Raw genomic sequence first — 19,929 nt, forward strand, 5'->3', positions numbered from 1 at the left:
CAGGCCGAGCGCGGCGCCGGGGGGCCCTGGTCCCAGCAGGGAGTCCCGCCGAAGGCTGACTGACAGACAGAGGTACTTCCCTGCTCCCACCTGAAACAGGACGGAGCACTTTCTTTCCCCGCAAAGACTGGGGATGGAAAAGCAGTTTTTAAGCGAAGGCTGCTCTCCTCGTCGCGCAGCCCTGTCTCCGGGCCGCGGGCTGGGCTGGCGGGCCCCGCCGGCCGGGCTGGGCCCTCTCCTCCGCCTCCGTCCCACACCCGGCACCGATGAGGAGAGCGGCGAGGCGAGTGCCCGGGATTCCGCCGCAGCGCTCGCCCGGCCGGCGTTCTGCGAGCGGGGAGTTGTGGGGTGACAGACGGCAGCCCGGGCCGCGCCCCCGCGGGGGCCGGGCCGGGCCGGGCCGGGCTCAGCCGGCGCCTGCCCGGGGAGGCGACTCCCGCCGCGCCGCTCCCCGCGCCGGGCCGGGCCGGGCGCACCTCCCGCGCGGCGGCGGCGGTTGCCCCTCGCGGCGCGCCCCGCCCCTCCCCGCCCATTGGCCGGCGGGCGGGGGCGGGGCGCGGAGGGGGCGGGGCCGCCGTCAGCTGTTCGCGGTCCGCCCGGCGGCAGCGGCGGCAGTTTGGCGGTGGGGAGGCGCGGCGGCGGCTCCCGGGACGCCCCGGCCCCGCGGGACGCCCGTCCCGCTTCTCGGTGAGTGCCTGGGAAGCCCTTTCGCCGCTGGGGGCCGGCCCCGCTGAGCCAGGTCTCCGGTCAGCGCGGCGGCGCCGAGGCCGGGCGCGATCGTGACAGGGAAGGGGGCTCGTCCCGGGGCAGCCTCGGCCCGACCGGGCGGTGCGAGGCGGCTCCTGCCCGGGGTCCCGCGGCGCCCGGGGCGGCGGGGGGAGCGGGCGGGCTGGGAATGAGCCCGGCGGGCACCGAGAGGGCAGCGGTTCGCCGATGCAGGGCGATGGCTCGTTAGCGGCAGCCAGCGCTGCCCCTCCCGGGCCGCCCCGCCGGGCTGGGGTGTCTGGTCGCCCGGCGCTGCCCGGCGGAGCCGCGTTTAAACCTCTCGGCCGGGGGTCAGTCTGCGAGGTTGGAGCCCGGAAGGGGAAGAGTTAAAAGCAGTTGGCGGTGCCGAAGCGAGGCCGGCCAGCTTTGTTTTGGGAAGCTGGCACGCACGTGTGTGCTGAGCCCTCCCTCCGGCTGCCGGCCCTCCGCCTGTCAGAGCGCGGCCGCGGCCGGGTTTCGCGGAGGCTGCCTCGGCCCGGAGGCTGCCTCGGCCCGGAGGGTTTGGCGGCTCTCTTGTGGAAGCGCCGTGGGTCGGACAGGGCGCTGGAGAGGCGCGGGCTCCTGCGCCCGCCGTCGGGCAGAGCCCCCGCAGCCCAAGCTGTTCGGCGTCTCTCCCAGCCGAGAGACGGCGGCTCTCGGAGCCGGCGGCTCCCAGCGTGAGTTTTGCGTTTTAAGACCGTGGAAGAGTCGTAGGATGAGTTATCCTTGACGCTGCTTCGGCATTCTCTCTTCAGCGTTTCCTAAGAGCTCTGCGACAAAGTCGGACCGTATTGCAGGAGGTCGAGTAAAACTTCTTGCTTTCTAAACCCTCTTTTGTTCAGGGTTTCGTCTAGCCGGCTAGCTTTGTGCTTTTGTTGCACTTTCTTGCGCGGAATGCCCGCGTCCCAGTGGGGCTCTGGCGGATGGGATCTGGCAAATATTGCTGCAAAGACAAAATATGTTATCGCCCTGCCTTTCTGTCAGGTGATGGCGATCCAGCAGTAGGGCTGGCAGGAGTTCATCTATGCCAGCCTCTCAGGACCTGTAAGCCCTTTCAGTGTGCTACTTTAAGCCATGGATGAGAATGAGTGCTGTGCCAAGACAGCACCGCTGTCATCCAGCGGAGCTGGACCAGCTGTGGGGCTGGTATGTGTTCTGCTCTGCAAAATCTTCTTCGGGAGTTGTGTCTGGGCTGAGTGAACCGCTGAGATGCAACAACTTAAATAATGGTAGTGCCCTGGAGTTAAAGCCCTGCACAGACAGTTCTTGCACTGCTCTGTCCCTTTGTCTCCTCCAGCATGTTGGTGTTGTGAGTGCTGCTCACCTGGGGGGAGATGGGAGCACCATGGGGAGCACTGAACACGTCCTTATAAAATTATTATTAATGTCTCCTTCAGGCCTGAAATTCCTCTTGCTAGTCTTCCATTCTGTTAAATGCTTCGCAAACCAGAGCAAAGGAAGAGACATGAAGAGTTGAATTTCACTGCCTTGTTTGGAACTGGGTGGAAATCCTGGAGATGGATCTCTTAGGAGACTGTCTTCCAATTGGGTTAGATGCACAGGTAACAGTAAAGGGACTTGTGTCTTTTTTGGTAAATCTGCTTCTATTTACTATATGTCTGCAAAGAGCTCTGAAATAGTGATTTAGGGTTTATTGGGGGTTTTTTTCCCACCATCTTTGTCCAACTTCATGCTGCAACAGAGCTCAGGAGTGTTTACTATGGCAGCTACAGAACTCCTGCTTTAAGCACTGACACCAGCAATGTTTTTTATTTAGTAGTAGGGTGAACTAATGCGCTGAGAGTGCGTGTAGGCTTGAGGGTAAGAGGGGTAATGAAGTGACTGTGTTGCTAAGTTTGGGACATGTCTTAAGTTGAGCTGAGGGAAGAAATGAGAAGTTGAAAGGAAAGTTGGCCCTTATAGGGAGAAGTTATGGAGAGCTTCACAGAGATGGCTTTGCCAGCTCTTGAGTTTTGCAACCACTGGGGTTTCTTAAAAGTCTGGCCTTGCAGCCTTGTGATTACAATAACTTTTCTTCATCAATAAGTAACAGATGGGAAAAAGTGAATGGGGCATACCATAAAGTTCAAATACGGGAGGCTAAAGCAAAGCAGACCCCAAAGAAGCTGACTGGCACAGGGCGATTTGAAGGATTGGGGCTGCTTTTAAAACAATGTCTTTTCAGTTTCTACATGCCGAGGTTGGGGGTTGGCTCTCTCTCCTTGTGACCGGTTGTGGAATTGGAGCCGTGGGTGGACCCTTAGACACGTGTGAACTTTGCCTCTCTCTGGCCTGGTACTCTAGGACTTTCCACAGAGCCCTGACCTTCACCACTGAGTCACTCGCTTCTCCTGCCCATGCAGATGGGCAGCATTGGGAGGGAGGGAGGCAGGCAGGCGTGGAAGAAAGAACTGTGTTTTACTGTTGGAGTAGAAGGCATTCTCCCCTGGACAATGTTCTTGTTGTGTCTTAGCTGTTTCCTCAAATGTCCCTTTATTGCAGGAGCAATGGATCGCCCCAGCTACCTGGAAGAGGACTATTCTAGCCTGGATGGGCTGGACGATGACGTGTTTCACTCTGATGACTTTGGACTTGCAGGTCAGCCTGGTGAGATGACTGCAACTGGCATTTTCACACAGAACCAGTCCTACAGCTGCCTTCTGGGGAGGTTTCAACTATTCCCCCTCACACACTGCTGTGGTCCCGGTATCAGGCATCCTGAGCAGCAGGACAAGGCAACTCAAACACTCAGCCCGTCCTCTTCCAGTCAGGATGTTATGTTGCCTTGTGGAGTCACTGAAGAGCCCCGGAGACTCTTCTATGGTAAGAGCACTCCAGTGTCACCAGCTTTGCAGCAAGGAAACTGTCCCTTTAGCACTTCCCCAGTCAAGCAAGGTTTCTTTCATTAGGGCATTTTATTAAAGGACTGAAATTATTTTGCTTTGGTCCTACAACCTCAGGAAAGACAGCTTAAATTTTCTTACCCTTGCTTGTCCACTGCAGGAACCAGGCACTTGCTCATTGCTTCGGCTGTCCTTGATAATCCTACTCTTTCTTTTTGGCATTATTCTGTCATGTTTTATTTACTGCTAGATGTTTAAGTGCTCACCATACCTCGTATCCTACGATTTGCCCACATTTTTTAACTTCTAGTGCTGTCTCATCCACATAGGGAAGACTCGTAGAAGTTTTCAGTGGAGAGAGGGAAATGCAAAAATTTACACTTGGTGGGACAGCTTTTAGGCTCTTTATTGGAGTTAAGGTTGTTGAATAAGTAGCACGTCCACCCAGCACTTTACTAGTAACTGATGGGACTCCACTCAGCTTTGTGTATCCGATTCAGCTTTAATTCAAATCAGTCCCACTAAATGCCAGAGAACTGAGAAAAGTCTGATGGAAAAGATACAGCAACCTTTAATGGGAGACAACTTGAGGCAGAGATCTTGTAAAACTGCAAAATTGTCATTAAAAAAAAAAAATCAGCACTTGGCTGAACTATAAACAAGCAAAAGGAACCAAGTATAAGATCCTGCCAGTCATTTGATTATGGAAAGCAACACAATGCTCTGCTTAATCGATATAAATCTACTTAAAAGCTGAGCAAATGTTTTACTGCATGTTTATGGTATACAGTCATTGTTTGGGCTTCAGGAACTGGACTTTAACATGAGTCAAAAATTTAGGATTATGTGCAGCTCTTTCCTCCGTAAAGTGTACTGAGTAGAAGAGCTCTTCTTTGCGCTGGAAGAATGACTCTTCTGATCCCTGTTTTGCAGGCAATGCTGGTTACCGTTTACACGTCCCTCCAGTTGGCTTTGCATTGGATCCACACCTCCAAGAGGAGCCTCAGGAAGGTCAGCGGGAAGCGCGTGCCGAGGTGCAGATTGCACGGAAGTTGCAGTGCATTGCTGACCAGTTCCACCGGCTCCACATACAGAGGGTAGGGTGTCTCTGGAGGGGAAGGTGGGGGTTTAGCTACCCAAGAGTGGTGCTCTAGAAGACTGGCTCCAGGCATCAGCTAAGTGGGCTGTTGTCTAAGGCAGCAGACTGCCAGCAGCAATAAAATGGCAGGAGTATCCTGATGGATTTTGCTTATGCTAGATTGCTGGCTCTTCCTAAAGATTGGCAGGTGGAGGGAAGAGAATGCGTGGGGTTGCACTTACTGCCTGGGAAAGTAGCTGTTCTGTGTTAGCTGCTGCTATTCCAGGTCTTCCAGTTCATCAGCAACAGGGTCACTGAGGCTTTCCCCAGGGATCTCCCCCTTGCTTTTTGTTACAGCTTTTACTCTTCTACACTCTTCTCGCCACCAGCGTCTTCTCTTCTGTGGCCCAAGTGGGGCCACACTTGATATAAGCTGTGGTTTATATCACTTCTCATCTTGGAGATGACAACAAGCCTGGAGTCTGTTCTGACACTCCTTGTTGTCTAGGGGTAGTTCTCTGAAATGTTGTGGAGTATATTTAGATCATGCTAGACTTGCTAGCAACTCCTCTGTCAGACAGTCCTAGCTAGTGTCTCAGACTTGTGACTAACTTCCTCACAACAAAAGACAGCTGTAAGATGCCATCAGGTCTGAAAACCACACTCCAGAATCTTGATTTTGTTTTCTTTAAAAAAAAAAAAAAAAAAAAGAAACCCTGCTCTTCAAAGAAAATAAAACCAGCACCTCTAAAACCCCTGATTCTTTCTTCCTTGCCCTCCTTCCCCTGTTGAGTAGAGATGAAACGGAAATCCCAGCCCATGCAGAGTTTGTCAGAGGTGGCAGAGGTTTGGCAATAGGCAGCACTTTGCCACTTTTATGCAAGCCCAACAAGAAGAGTGTGTATCTGGTTGCGTATGAAGAAGCTGACGCTCTTGCTGACTTCAGAGAGGGACAGAAAGCTTCTCTCACTCCAAGTGAGTTGGTGCTCTTGCTAACTGTGGGATCTGTTGCAATTCTTCTCAAAGGTAAGTGAGGATCTCTGTCCTGGTCAGAGAATGTGGCTCGCGGCCGGGCAAAGGTTTGGTCCTGTCTGTGTCATCAGAAAGGTGAGGGAATTCTGGGACTCTTCATCTCCAAATAGCAGGAGGATTAAAGGAGCTGTAACAGGAAGATTAGCCTGTAGAAATGTAGATGGAGCTGTGAAAGCCATTTAGCAAACTGCAGGAATAACGAGCTACCAGGAGATTTTTTAACATGGGTTGTGTGTGGTTGAGCGGGGTTTACCCCAGCGCGACCTCTTCGCCTGCGATAGCTGAAGACCCCGCTCTCTCCAGCCAGATTCTCACAAGAAAGGGAAGGTTAACCACCTCGGTGGAGGAGCCCTGGAGCGAAGTGGTGGAACTGGTTGTAACTTGACCCCGTTCATCTCGGCGACGGGGCGGGGGGGGGGGGGTACCTATCTGAAGTCTGTCCCTTGGAAACGCACCCAGGAATGCCCACCCAAGGCGGCCCCGCTACAGCAGCCCGGGGTCGGGCTCTCTGCCGGCCCCGTGGCCCGGGGCGAGCCGCCAGCCGCGGGTGCCGCGGGGGCTCCCGGTGCCACGCACAGGCCGGCGGCCAGGGCTGCCGGCCCAGGCGAGCGGCCCGTCGGCCAAGCGTGTGGGAGAGTTAGTAAACAAAAGCGTCGGCCGGCGCTACCCGGCGGAGCAGCCAGCAGAGGAGGAGCTCTGCTGTCTTTGTTTGAACTGGAAGACCAACAAGTTGTAAAGGGGGGGCGGGGGGGGGGAGAGGAGCCGTTCAGCCATTTAAATTTGAAAACAAAACAGGGAAAAAAAACCCCCAACCCGAAAACTTAACCCGAGGACGGAATAGTTCAGCCAGTGGTTCTCCACAGCCCGACCCTGGGATAGGCCTTGGCATTTGGATCCGTTGAGGGATTCTTGTTTGTCAGGAAAACTGAGTACTGAGCCACATATTGGTGTCCAAGGCACCGTTCCCCATGGAGTGTTTTGTTGTCGTGCCCAATCCCTTCCCTCCCAGCCCTGCATGGAGGATTTCCTTTGGCTTGTGGCACAGATCTATGCAGAAGCCCCTCCGTCCCGTGTGCGATGACTCTTCCCAGCCTGTTGCTGAAGAAGCAAGCAGTCTGCCCCTGGAGACACGTGAACTGGTTCACAATGTGTTGTGGTTTGGAAGGGGCAGTCTCTGAGATCTGGAAGACTGGGCTGTCATTTATCTTGCTGTGAAACTAATCCCTGATTTGGATGCCCCATTCCAGCTTGTCTCAAACATTTGGTCAAAACCAACTTTCCAGAGTGGTGTCTTGAATCAGATTTTGAATACCACGAAGTTAGTCACACCAGTGTGGTCTTGTGAAGTCCTGAGAGGGAGCAAGCCTGGTTTTCAACAAACTGTGCCTCTTTTCGGAGCCTACAAAACATCTTATCTGTGAACCTGTGAAAAGAAAACGTATGTGCCCTTTCAGTGGGAGTTAGGAAAGGCTTTCGGCATTGGAGTAGTGCATCCAGCTAGCTTAGGAGTGGCCCTTTCATGGGTCTTGAGTTCTGTGAGACTCTCCAGCGGTTCAGGTATGGCTCCCATTCTGCTGCCGCAGCAGCAAGACTGTGTTGACACAAAGGCCGCCGGTTAACGTACATCCCTGGCTGCGAGAGGAACTGAGCAGGCAATAGCTGCTGAGGTTGACGTCACTGAGTTGTCATTGGACTCAGCTGCACGCACGGTCTAACCCCATCCCACACTGGGAACTGTGGAGAGTCACTGTTATCTCTTCTCTGGGCTCCCGGAGCTATGTGGTATTTATTCTGTGGTTCCTGGCTACACAAAAGATTTTTGGGTATGCATATCGTAAGAATAAGAAAGTTGGTCACACCTATGCTTGCTTTTGGCATGTACACCACTTTCAGGGTTTCATTTCCTATTAATATATTAAACAGAATACAGTAGTTTAAAAACTGGCTTTTTTATCCTCAGAACAGTGCTAGAGCAACAACGCAACATTCCCTAGCACTCTGCGGCTTTCATCTCCTTAAGATGCTGAGTTTATTATAGGAAGGACTTGAGCAACGCTCTGTGTTCCTAAGTAGCAGAGCCTGCTACAGGTTGATCCAGTTTGCAGAGGGCTCTGCAGAATGCCATGTGAGACCCATCTATGTTTTCTTCAGCTCTTTAGTACCTCGTACCTGTCAGGCTGTGTAGCTTCTGGCAATGTTCCCTCTGTTGTGCTTTTCTCACCCTGCCCCTGGAAAACAAAGGTAGAGCCAAGCCATGCTTTCTGCAGGAGAACCTAGAACCTGCCACCTCCTTCTTGGTTTGGAGCACGTGTGCCTTTGCAATGGGATCTGTGAACTGCTTGCTGTAGCCCAGCTGGTGGCAGAGCTTAAAGAGTGCACTCTGAGGTAAAGGAGGACAGAGCTGAGCTTATGGGATCTGCTGGTCAGTCGGCTGCGATGTGCTGCCTGCGCCCCACGTGTCCAGGCCTTGGCAACAAGTGATTGGGCTCTGCTTCAGGTCCTGAGTGCACTTGAGTTTCCTTGGCTTGAGAAGAGGCTTCAACCTGTGCTGAACTGACAGGGTATTTCACGACATGACGTGCTGCTAGATGGGATGTGAGTAGACAACCAGGGACGGCGGCAGCAGCAGCATAAAGCTGCCCCATAGGAACATGGGGTTATACAAGAGTGGGGTGGATGACACTGTATATCAGTATCACACCCCTTCAGTTTGTCTTGCTCCATTGAGCCACTGGAACACCACGACTTTTTCCGAATAAAATAACTCTTTCTAGGCAGGCTGCAGCTTTGAGGGGACTGCTTTTATCACATCTCTTCTTCATGGTGATAAGATCACTTCACAGGGGATAAAATTGTCTCTTTAAGAGCCAAGGAGTGGTAGCCTTGAACAGTTCTGGGCTTGTGTCCAAGCAGAGCCACTGACTTGCTGTATGACCTCAGACAAGTCTCTTGACCTCCTTGTGCTTCAGTCAACCCATCTGGCAAGCTCAGTTTAAAAAAAGCTGAGCCTCAATGAGAACCAGATGCTGAATCAGAGCTGAGCTTTCTTGAGTAAATAAGTGCATTACAAACAACAACAAAGTCCCTTTCCAACACATCAGGAATCCTGCAGTTGATTTAGATATGCTGACCATGCTCAAAAAGCCTCCGTGGGCCTAGCTGTAGAAAACTTTGTTTCTCTAAATTCCCCAATTGGTTCAGCAAGTTACTCTCTTGCTGTCACTGCAACGGGCTTGAGCAGCCTGTAGAGCACAAATGCCTGCATCCACACCGACTGTGGACAGACGGCTAGGCATGTACCTGTTTGCCTCAAGTTAATGACACTGAAAATGTCCAGGAGGAAATGTTGTTTTCCTTTGAAAGTGAAACTTGTTACATTTTGCATATTTTTTCCCCTCTGTCTCTCATGAGAGTTACCGAGGCCTCCTCTGAGACACTTCTGCTTATGCAACAGGGAGCCCGTGTCTCTTGTCGGAAACTTATCACGTGAGAGAGTGGGCACACAGCGCTACATGTCCCAAACTCCATCAGGCTTTTCTCCATCATTTATTGAGGACACTCGGGGAATTTTTTAGCAGTTGCTTTTTTAAACTGGAATTGTTTGCAGGAAACTGTCCATTATGATGACTTTACATTTTAGGAAAAATGTTCAGAAATCTTCCTAATAATGTAATGCAGAGACTCTCAAACTGTCCTGCAGCTGAGCCTGTAGCACCGGCAGCTCCATACTTTGTACTTGTACCTGCAGTCTCTTTGAGACTCGGGGTAAGTGCTTTCATTCGTTTCCTGAGTAGGTCAGTACCTTTCAGGATCTTCTCTGCTGGCTAGTGCTTGCTGGTCCCTGCAGCTGCTGTGCAAAGCAGTGGGTCTCTTCTTCAGCTCTGCTGTCTGTGGGTTGCCCATTGGTGTAGGACTTGAATTTCCAGCTGAGGATGCAGGATCATGGTGAGGGAGAGTACCAGATGGAGAACTCGTGAAGTGCGTGAGCCCGGTTTAGAGGGCAGGCGGTAGGGTGGGTGTGAGGTTGGGAAGATTGAGATGTAAAGCAAAGTTCTTGCAGGGCTATGGAATTGGGATCCTAGGCTTGAAGGAAGGAGGGTGCCATAGGGGAAAGAGGAATTCTCAGTCAGTGGAGTCAGAAGCTTGATATGAGGAAGTGGAGACAGAGTTTTTGCTTAATGTTGTTAGAATTTTTTTCCATTTTGACAAATCACAATGAAGGAAGAGGTGGGCTTGGAAGTGCACCTTCCCCTATGCATACAAATGACACAGCAACCTCTTGCCCCTTGCCTAGCACCTGTTCTGAAATCCTGCTGCCTTTGGAGCGGATTACTTGACATTTAGGTTAACAGAAACTTGCTGGACCCTTTCACATCTGATCTGAAATTATATTCTTTGGTACGTTAAGAAAAGAAACTGAGAACAAGAACATAGTTATGCCACTGTATAAATGCATGTTTCTCCCATATCTTGAATGTTACATACAGTTCTGGTTTCCTTCTTCCAAAAAATGATGCAGCAGAACTGGAAAAGGTTCAGAGAAAGACAAGAAGGATGATGAAACTTCCATATGAAAAGTGAAAAAATGGGCTAGGACTGCTAAGCCTAAAAAAGACACAAAGCAAGAGGGTAGCAATATTATGCAGAAGTCAAAAGTGACATGAAGGAGATGGATAGACTAATTTCTCCCAGTACAAGAACTAGGCAAAATCAGGTCAAGCTAGTAGGAGCCAGCTTAAAGGAAATGAGGTAGTTTTTCATGTGATAGGTAGCTCTGTGGAACTCTTTGTCGAGGCATTGTGCATCCCAGAGCTTTATCTGGGTTCAAGGGGAATCGGGACAAGTTTATGGCCATTGAAGGAGACATTAAATAAACAGAAACCAGATCTGACTCGGGAAGTCCTGAGCTCAAACTAGTTAGATGCTGAAAGAGTATTAGGGGGAGCTATTGCATGTACTTGCCCTCTGCTTTTCCTCAGGCAGCCACATAAGGCTGCTGCTCTTCGAGGCTGGGCTATGTGAACTCTTGATGCAACAGTCACATACAACCATTGTATATTGGTTTAATAAAAAACACGAAATTTTTGCATCAGCCTAATCTATCCTTCTTCTCTACGCTTTCAGCTGACAAAAGATTTAAATATATTATGGTTTTGTTCCTGCTTAAAATAGGGGATAATGTTAAAAAGCAAAACTTCCTGCCTAGCTCTGGTGGAGGAAGTGGGCAGAGGCAGAGGATAAGGGAGCCTGGTGGCAAGAGAGCGGTGCAAGCTCTGTGCAATGGCGCGCTGTGAATCCTTCACCCCGCTGGACGCAGGACTGCCATGTCTTAAGGCAGTGGGGCCACAACCTCAAAATACCAAGATTGCCCACATGAAAGAGCACCAAGTAGTTCTTTGGGACAGTACAAGTGAATTGTTTTGCACTATTTCTAACATCACCTGCAGTATCGCTGTGTGATTTAAATAGCATTCGGTGCTGCTGCTTCTCCTGTACAACCCCAGTAGTCTCCGCAGGCTCTTCTGCATTTCCTTGGCTCTTGCAGCACTGTGCCGGCTGTGACAGCGGTAACGTGCTTTCTGCTTGTAGCAGTGTGACAGCTGAGAAATTATTTTTCAATTAAGAAATAACTGTGGTAATATTCCACTTCTTTTTTAGTGTGGGAGACTAGGAAATGCAGGTTATAACTTGTCTGAGATCATGCAGGGATTGCTGGTTGGAACCCAGTTGTTCTGCCTCCAGTCCTCTGCTTAGGTTGGTTGATCCTATTAAGATACTGCCATCTCTGAGGGGGATGATGAGATGTTTGGGCTGATTATTTATGGTGAGGAGTGTGCATGTTTGTATTTTACTCAATTAAATTTTATGGTGGAAAGGCAGGAAAGCAAGCGCCCAACTGCAGAGTCCTCCTTTGTTTCAAGCCATTGAGGAGGAATGTCCCGCTAGGCTTTTATAGTCTCTGTTTGGTGTTTTTTTTGTTTCTCCTTGGTAGTTACCCTCGCCAATGGCAAAGGAATCTTTCTGAGGACCGTACCACAGCAGAAAGAATAGCGATCTAAAAATAAAAGCAGTGAGGCAACTTCTATTAACCCCAGTTAGGTTTCTCCTGATGTAACGCCTGACAAGACGCTGGTGGCGGGGGTCTGCAGCCACCCGCTGAGGAGAGTCCCGGAAAGGCGTGCGGACCCCGGCCGGTGAGGAGGAGGAGGAGGCCGAGAGGGCCGTGCGTGAGAGCGGCTCTGCCGGGCAGTGTTTGCGCTGCGGCTGCTGTGTTTATATCGCTCTCTAAATTTAGCCTCTGAGTCATCAGAACTGCTGACGAGAGGCTGCTCTGCCCGCAGGCTCCAGCCCTGCACCTGCCCGCCTGCCTGCAGGCTCCCCTCGCAGCAGGGCAGCCAGCGCTGTGCCCAGGCCGGGCCAGGGCCCTGCGCCCCCCCCTCACCCCTCTGGCCAGGGTATTTTCCCGCAAAAACGTGCAAAGTGTTATTTTAACCAAAGCCCCGAGGTATGCTTTAATCACTAGGGGGTGTCTCCCGTGCAGTGAGTGGTTTCGGGAGCACCTCCCTTCTTCTGGTGGTGAGGGAATCGATGCGAAGTAAAGGTCAGTCCATCCCACGGCCTGTGCCGGTTAGGTCACAAACAGGGCAAGCTGCGCAATAGCTCTGTCAGTTCCCACTCAGGGTCTGAGTGAATAAGCCTGCCTGCGCTTGCTGCCCGCAGCTGGGGCTGTGGGAGGGGGTGGGTGTCTTCTCCTGGGCGCGGAGGAGAGGCCTAGGCATCTCTCCCTGCACCCTTGTCCCCCACCTCCCACAGCGTGAGGGAGAATCCCCCCTGGACCCTGTGCCACAGGTAGAGAGTGGTATCAGGTGCGGCTCTGTGGAAATGCAAGACCCTTATTTACTGTATTGATGGAAAATAAGCCGGCGTGCCCCCCGGGGGTGCAGGAGGGGAAGGCTGGGGGCCTGGGAACACGGTGGCCGGTGGTTGCCCTTCCCAGGTTGCCGTCAGCTGGCTGTTGCCATGGCGTCTGTCTGCTTCCCCTTCCTGCCCGCTCTGGAGAGGAAGGCGTGAGTGGCTGCGTGTTTGTTTTTGAACTACAAGAAAGTTGAGAAAGGGCTCACCTGCGCAGCTGTCGCCTGCAGCAGGTTTGGGGCAATGAACGTCGCTGTTTGCTACTGCTCGGACCAGCACCTCGGCAGGGGTCAGCGCTGGCCCCCTTGCTTGGGCTGGGCAGCCCGTATATGGGTTTTGGGGGTCTCCTGCACCCCTCATCCTTCCTGCTGCGCCTGCTCCTGTATATCCTCTCTCCATAAACACGCATGTTGCTTATCTTGCTTCGCAAAGCCTGACGGATGCTTTGAGAAAGGAAGCAGTACTTGAGATGACGCCTCCCTCTACCACAAGTTTAGTCTCATGTAAGAGAGCTGCAGGGTTTGCGAGCCAGAAGGATGCAGATCCCCGAGGAAGATCCTCATCCTGCTCTCTCTGTCACCACGAGAAATCGTGCTGCTAAACTCCTCTTTTGGTTTTTCTCTGTTACTGTCTCCTTTTTTTCCCTGCTGCTTTTACACATGCATTATTCTTTGGTCATTAGGAATCACAGCTGGTAAGATTTGTACTTGACTTCCATTGGCCTGCATTTCTCTCTCCAGCGGGGGACACCTTCTGTAACCTCTGTTGCCTTGGGGACTGTGACTTTCTAGTCTTTCTAAGCTAAAGCATATTTTGTGGTAGCACAATATGCCTCCAGCCACCTGGCAGCCAAAACAGCCTTCAGCGATGAGTCAGCAACTGCTCCCGGTGTGCAAGTATTTTTGTTTTCAGTGAATAAATAAAATCCCAACAACTTATTGCTAAAACTTGTATTAGTCATTAAAGGAAGAATGATGTTTTTATGTATACATATGCCATTATTCTTTTGCTCTAATAGTGCCATTTATGGCCATATTTTAATCTTTCGAGTTAAGATGGGATCAGAATTTGACCCTTAACCATCTGGAAGCCATGAAGCAAGGTCAGAAGTTGCCCACGAGATCAAGAGGGTAGACAGGTGTACCCTTCTGTATATGTGATAGGAATGTATCAGAGCCACGTACAATGTGTATAGGATGAACTTATTCTTTATTTTTTTTAAGGAAGGATATTAATGGCAGGTATGTATCAGGTGGAAAAGTGAATCCTATTCATCTGTTAAACATTTATGCTCAAAGATTCAAGGAGCTGTATCAGAGGGACAACATTTTCTTTGAGGTGTATTACCTGTCTTGATCTTCCCTTGATCACCCCGTGCAAGGGCTTGGTAGGAGTAAAAAGCTTTTGACATCTGAGGTGCTACTTGACAGATGCATATCTGTATGCTTACAGGGTGAAACATGTATTAGGAATTAATTATGGGGAGGGAATAAATGTCAGGTCAATCGTGTCCCTCTTTCATTTGCTTCCAGTAAAAGTCTTGCTGGTTTTTTGTGTTTGTTTACCACTATTCTGGCTTCTGGTTCAGCACAGTTCATGGAATAGGCTTCACTAATGTACTGTTGCTGCAGAGGACACTTTTCCTGTAAAATGGCCTTTCCTTGTGACTCATTGAAGCATTCATGCTAATGCCTCAGACAGACAGTCTCTTAAGGATATCCCCTTTAAAAAGCAGCAGCTGCAATAGGAAATGGTTTTATGTGTTTCCAGCTTTGTGTTGACTTACTGTATTCACAAGTCTAGTCATCTTTAGTTACAGTTAGTATAGAGGGCAAAAGGGGCTTCTTTCCATCTTGGGAAAGGAGCTTCAAAATGTTCATTGTGTTGCTATGGCACAGAGGTGGTGGAGTGTTCATCCTTGATACTTATGTGCAGTAGTGACTCTGAGGATTGAATTGTTTTGATGAGGGACAAAGCAGCATAGTGAAGCTTAGGAAAATTATAAACCTGTGCCACAATAGTTATCAGTCTTAGAAAAGTGTAAGAATTGACTTGAAATGTATCACATTGAAAAAATTAGATGCGAAATTCATGGAGTCACTCTCCTGGGTTTTCTGTCCTTCCTGGCAGCTAAATTATACCACACCAAAAAACCCTCAGTCTTGAAATATTTGAGTATTTTGGTCTTGGCAGAGGCGTATCTAGGGAAAAGCTACTGAAACTTGTGAAAAGGACATTTTTTAGGCTGGGACAGTTCTTTCCATAAATTGTTTACTCTATCTCTACTGCAAAGCGTATCTGCCATTTCCATTCTGTGGCTCTTGTCCCACGCTGAATTAGTACCATGGAAAGCACAACAGCCCAGAAACGAAGCCATGACTCTCTAAACCCCGTTTAGCTAGGCTTGCTGCTGAAGCAAGCAGGTCCCAGCTTGCTCCTCTTCTCAGGTCACCTTTCTGTTGTGCTGGCACAAGCATCAGCTTGACTGTCTGATGCCTTGGATCAGATGGATTAGGATGACCTGATCAATAGTAAAGGCAACTTCTTTACCAGATTAGTTCTGGCCTTGATCATTGTCCTGCTCTAGTTCACTTTCCTGCACTAGTGTGAGGAGAGGACAGTGTGAGTGGGCTGCTTCAGTACGCAAGCCAGTGAAAGTGTGTGTGGGACTACACCACTGTGGAAGGAAATGCTGGCTGAATACGGACCCAGGGAAATACAAGCCCTAGGTCTAGGAATAAAACCTGGAAAGCTGCCCTAAGCCTAGTGCTCTATTTTTTCACTTCAAAACAAAATTAATGGTGTCAACATCCTTCATAAAGTGATCTGAGATCTTATGCTTCTTATAAGCAGGGGGAAACAAGGGTAAAGCAATTCCTCTTCTGCCCTTGCATGGAAATCTCCTTGAGTGTCTTAGGCAAATAGTGTGAAAGATTTTTAACTGGAGAAGGACAAAAATGCTGTACCAAAAAAGTGGCTTCAAGAGACAGTGAAATAAACACAGTAGAATATCAACTAAAAAAAAAAAAATTAAGACTTTTTCTCAATGTTTGTGATGCCATATCCCACTGGTTCTCTTGCAGGTCTGTAATCCTTCTTAAAGTAGAGCTCTAAAACTCTTATTTACCAAATAAAACCAAAACCCAATACCTTCCTCAAAAAGCTCCCCTCCTTCAAAAAAAAGGGAGGAGGATGAGCTCAATCCTTCCACTGTTTTTCCCTGAACGTGTCCTCTTTTACCTATCACTGCAAAGAACAAGTAATCCTTTTCTTCTGAGGTGACATGTAAAACTTAAGGAGGAGACAAAATATTTAGAAACCTCTTATGGTGTGTGAGAAGTGCAAAGCAGCCTCCTGCATGAAGCAGGACATTCATATGGGTATTCTTACATGTGTTTGTCCTCCTGACACTGGAATAGTTCAAATTGCACGTGCCAGATCGGCACACCTCCTCTCGTCTGCCCCCAGATTAACCCACTTTATAAAATTCCACGAGAGTTTCCATTAAAGAGGGTCCACCAGTGATGCTGAGATATATTTCAAGTTCAGGATTTCGATACCAATTTTTAAGCATCCTTTTGCATTTCCCATACTAAGTCCCTAGAAGACACTTCTTTACCCTCTTGGCTGCCAATAGAATAAAATAATCTGTCAAAGCAGATTGTCTTCAGAGCATCTATAGTATGTTTGTCCACCGTGCTCTCCTAGCCTAGTTCCTTACTTGTTGAAACTGCAGAAGGCGGCATTGTGCTTGCATGCCACTTCGTTGACATGCTATCCAAAGATCTCTGTTTAGGGAGCAGTCTGCTTAAGCTGTAATAGCTTGATAAAAACATGGTATCTAGATTTCATCGGACATTATGGTTCCACGTGCGTGTTTGAGCAGGTTTGGGAGTGTGGCTCTGTGGAGGAGGGTGAGAAGAATCTCTGGAGTTTGATAAGGAAGGACAAGCCTTGTCAAACCAAGAGGCGAGTAGCAAAACAAAAAGCATCTTGCTCTTTGAGACCATATCAGGTTTTTGTAACCCAGCCCTAGGGGATAGTTTATAAAAGATTGTTTTCACCTGTAAACCTAGCAATGCCTGGTCAGTATGGACTGAACCCAGTGCTGGTAACTTTGAAATAAATGACACCAGGCTCTAGAGTCACTGTCTGTGGGTTATGCTCCAAACACAATGGTGTTGAAATGTGTGATGGGATCTGTGTGAACTCTTCTAAATCCAGAAGACAACTGTAAAGTCTGGAAGGTAAGAAGAATGACCCACTGCTAAGATGCAAGATGAACACTGGTTTTCTGAAGCCAGTTTTGTGTGTACTTGAGATTCAAATGGCACAGACCTACTCACACTGAAATACGAACGTAATTTAATGACTATCTGGGAGGGCTTTGAAGAGCTGTCTATTGACACATCTCCAATACACCAACTCCAGTTGTTAACTCCCTCTTACTTGTGATTACGTAAAGAATGCCTTGCAACCATGTTGTTCTGCCCTGTTGGGCTAATATGAGTTGAAACATCTTGTTCATATAATGTGCTTCAGCGCTCTTTTATGAACTCCTGTGTACTGAGGCAAAGTTGTTGGAAGCCAGTCTTCTGTTTCCTCGTCTGCTGGGGATTGGGGGGTGGGGGTGGGGGATTGGGGCTGGTTTGTTTTGTTTTCCAGAAATGATCAGTCCTGCTTAGCAAATATGGAATTCTGGATGAGAAAACAAAGACTGACTTCTAATAGATGGTCGGTTATTGAGGTGAAATAGTATCCCAGGCTGGGCAATGTAAAGAGAAACCCACCTGTTTGTATGAGATGCCATTAAAGTGCGGGAAGGTGGGGGTATAATCAGAGCCACTTTTGCAGGGGTGATTACATATAACAAAAGAAGGAACAGTGTCCCTGCCCCAAAGCTGCATTATATAGTCTGGTGTCCCCCTGAAACTCAACTCCCATGTTTCTTCCTTGACAATGGGACCTGAAATAACCTCTTGGTTTTGGTTTTTTGTGTGTTTTCAAGTATGTTCTTGCTTAAGGTTTAATTGGCTCCAGTCAGTAGGAAAGGGCTCCAAGGCTGATTATTTATGGCTTACTGTCAAAAGTGGCTATAAAAAGGGCAGTATTATCTTGGAGATGCTGGGAAGGAAAATGTGGTGGGGGGAGGGTGGGGGAGTGTGTGTGTGCACGAATGTGTTTTCTTGTACTAGATGAAATCAGAGTTTTGCTGTCTCAGCAGTGTGGTTTAAATTGAAGATTAACCCTTTGACCTTCATGGTGTCAAATCACTTACAGATGGATCACCAGTTATATTTTTTTCTTTTTTTTTACTTTTGGGGTGAAGGGGGGCTTTTTTTTTAAAAAAAAAAAAAAAAAAGGTTGTTTGTTCATGCAGCTGGGGCTTTTGAAAGGCTCAGAAGCCAATCTGATTAAAAACAGCACTTGGCTAAACTCTGCAAAATCCTACAAGCAAAAAAAAAGTTTAATCCTCTTGTGCACAATGCATAAAGGGTCTGCTCTTTTCTTTTTGTAATGTTAGAGCTACAATTATTTCTGGAGAACTTATCATTTCCCTCTCTCCCCTCATCCCTTGCTGCACCCCCTTGTTATGCTGATGGGATTAAAGTGTCTGCTCTTGAAAAGTGTAACTGAGTTGTTATTGGAAAAGAGAAGTGGTATGTTGCAATTTTAGAAATATAAATAACCTTGCTTCAACTGTTCTCCTCTACAGCATCAGCAGAACAGAAATCAAGTGTGGTGGCAGCTTTTTCTCTTCCTACACAACTTGGCCTTAAACGCGGAGGCGAACAGGAACCACACTGGGCAGAGGTGAGCTTCGCCCGCCTGTTTCAGGCCGCATCCAGTCTGCAGGGAGCACTGAACAAACACTGGTTCGGGGGCGAGACATTGCACACCGCCGGCCGGATGTGAGGACTCTGAATTTCTGATACTCGTCTTCAAGTTTGGGGTTTTTTACGGACTCTTCTTTGCTGCTGCCTGCCTCACGAGGCAGGGAGCTCTTGTCCAACACTGTTGAAGGAAAGCCAGAATGTGGGTGTGTTTGGTAAAGCTTGCTGCTGGTTCCCCGCGCCAGTGACCTCTGTGCAAGGGAGGCAGGTATTAGACTAACGGCTTCCTCTGCCCTATGTGTTAGTCAATGGTAGAGTGCAGGAGTGACATTTTGGCTGCTAGTTAAAAATGATGCCTGGGATTGATGACTCTAAACATACTTTGGGTATCTTCCAGAGCAGAGATGCTCAATTCCTCCACAAAGAAAGTTCTTTTTAGCAATGAAAACATTCATGTAGCTTATATCCATCAGGTTACTTGTTTTCTGCATGGGTTACTGTTTATTTCCTTGCATGCTGTGTGAGAGAAAATCACAAAGAAATAGGATCTCTTCAATCTTTCCATTGGGCACCAGTTGCAGCTCTCTCACATGAAGTTGTTCTTTATCATTGCCATCAATAGAAAAATCATTTCAGTAGAACAGTCTTAAAGTTAAACCTTCCTGGGGTTGCTGGTGGCTATTAGTTTCTGCCACTGTTTGCTTCCAGTTCAGTGTTCGCAGTGCCCGTGAGCCAGCATGAAGCCAAAAACCATGGAATATGACACAAGCATCATTCTTCTATAATGCTAATGTATATGTTTTTATTATTTTTATGATGGGTGTTTATTTTGTTTTGTTTTTCTTTTCTCTTACTATAATGTGGTCGGTCAGGAAGGCTTAGGTTCCAGGCATCTGATAGTTTTGCTTCAGGATTTGACAGGGAAATTAATTAGCAACTAGTCTGACATGTACACTGTACAAGCAGTCTGTCCATTACTCTAGTATTTAATGTTTGGAGGCTGCTGTAAGCATATGTTGACTAGCAGCAGTAATATTACTTCAAGGGAGATCTAACAGTTCCCGGTTTATGTGCACTCAGAAGTTTGTCCATATGACTGACACTATTGGACCAGCACAGCGAAATCACCCTACCAAAAGGAAGTAGTCTTAAATACCGATGGCTACTTCTCTGTAGCCTTAAATATGGTTAGTTCGCAAACACAGTGACAACTAGGGTAAAACACGAACAGAAAAGCAATACAGACTTTATTTTCTTCAGACTGTTTCCATATTGCCACTGCACCTTGTTGTAGGCCTCAAATGATACAACCAGCGTGAGGAAGAGCTATCCAGAGAATTGCTCCTCAGTCCTGTTACAAACGTCGACTTCAGGTGTTGAGGAATTCTTCTGCTCCTGGTCCACTCTCAAAAACAAGCATTACTGTACGGGAAGAGTAGTTTACTTGCACATACACTTTCTCCTCCATGACTCTCTGCATAGCCTT

The 19,929-nt window shown here is 48.6% G+C and overlaps 1 protein-coding gene across 2 annotated transcripts; it reads left to right on the forward strand.

The window, feature by feature from the left end:
• The first annotated feature begins 576 nt into the window (after nt 1-576).
• Nucleotides 577-19,395, forward strand: BMF (Bcl2 modifying factor). Of its 2 annotated transcripts, XM_052782439.1 has the most exons (5): nt 577-687; nt 2,142-2,306; nt 3,247-3,567; nt 4,521-4,684; nt 18,326-19,395. In XM_052782439.1, the coding sequence occupies exons 3-5, from the start codon at nt 3,252-3,254 to the stop codon at nt 18,425-18,427; spliced, it is 582 nt and encodes a 193-aa protein (XP_052638399.1). In that variant the 5' UTR covers nt 577-687; nt 2,142-2,306; nt 3,247-3,251; the 3' UTR covers nt 18,428-19,395. The 2 variants fall into 2 exon arrangements, with proteins under 2 accessions (XP_052638399.1, XP_052638401.1); XM_052782441.1 differs by lacking the exon at nt 2,142-2,306 and having other exon boundaries at nt 578-687.
• The last annotated feature ends 534 nt before the right edge of the window (nt 19,396-19,929 follow it).

This window comes from Harpia harpyja, chromosome 3, assembly GCF_026419915.1.
Source record: "Harpia harpyja isolate bHarHar1 chromosome 3, bHarHar1 primary haplotype, whole genome shotgun sequence".
Classification (NCBI taxonomy): domain Eukaryota; kingdom Metazoa; phylum Chordata; class Aves; order Accipitriformes; family Accipitridae; genus Harpia; species Harpia harpyja.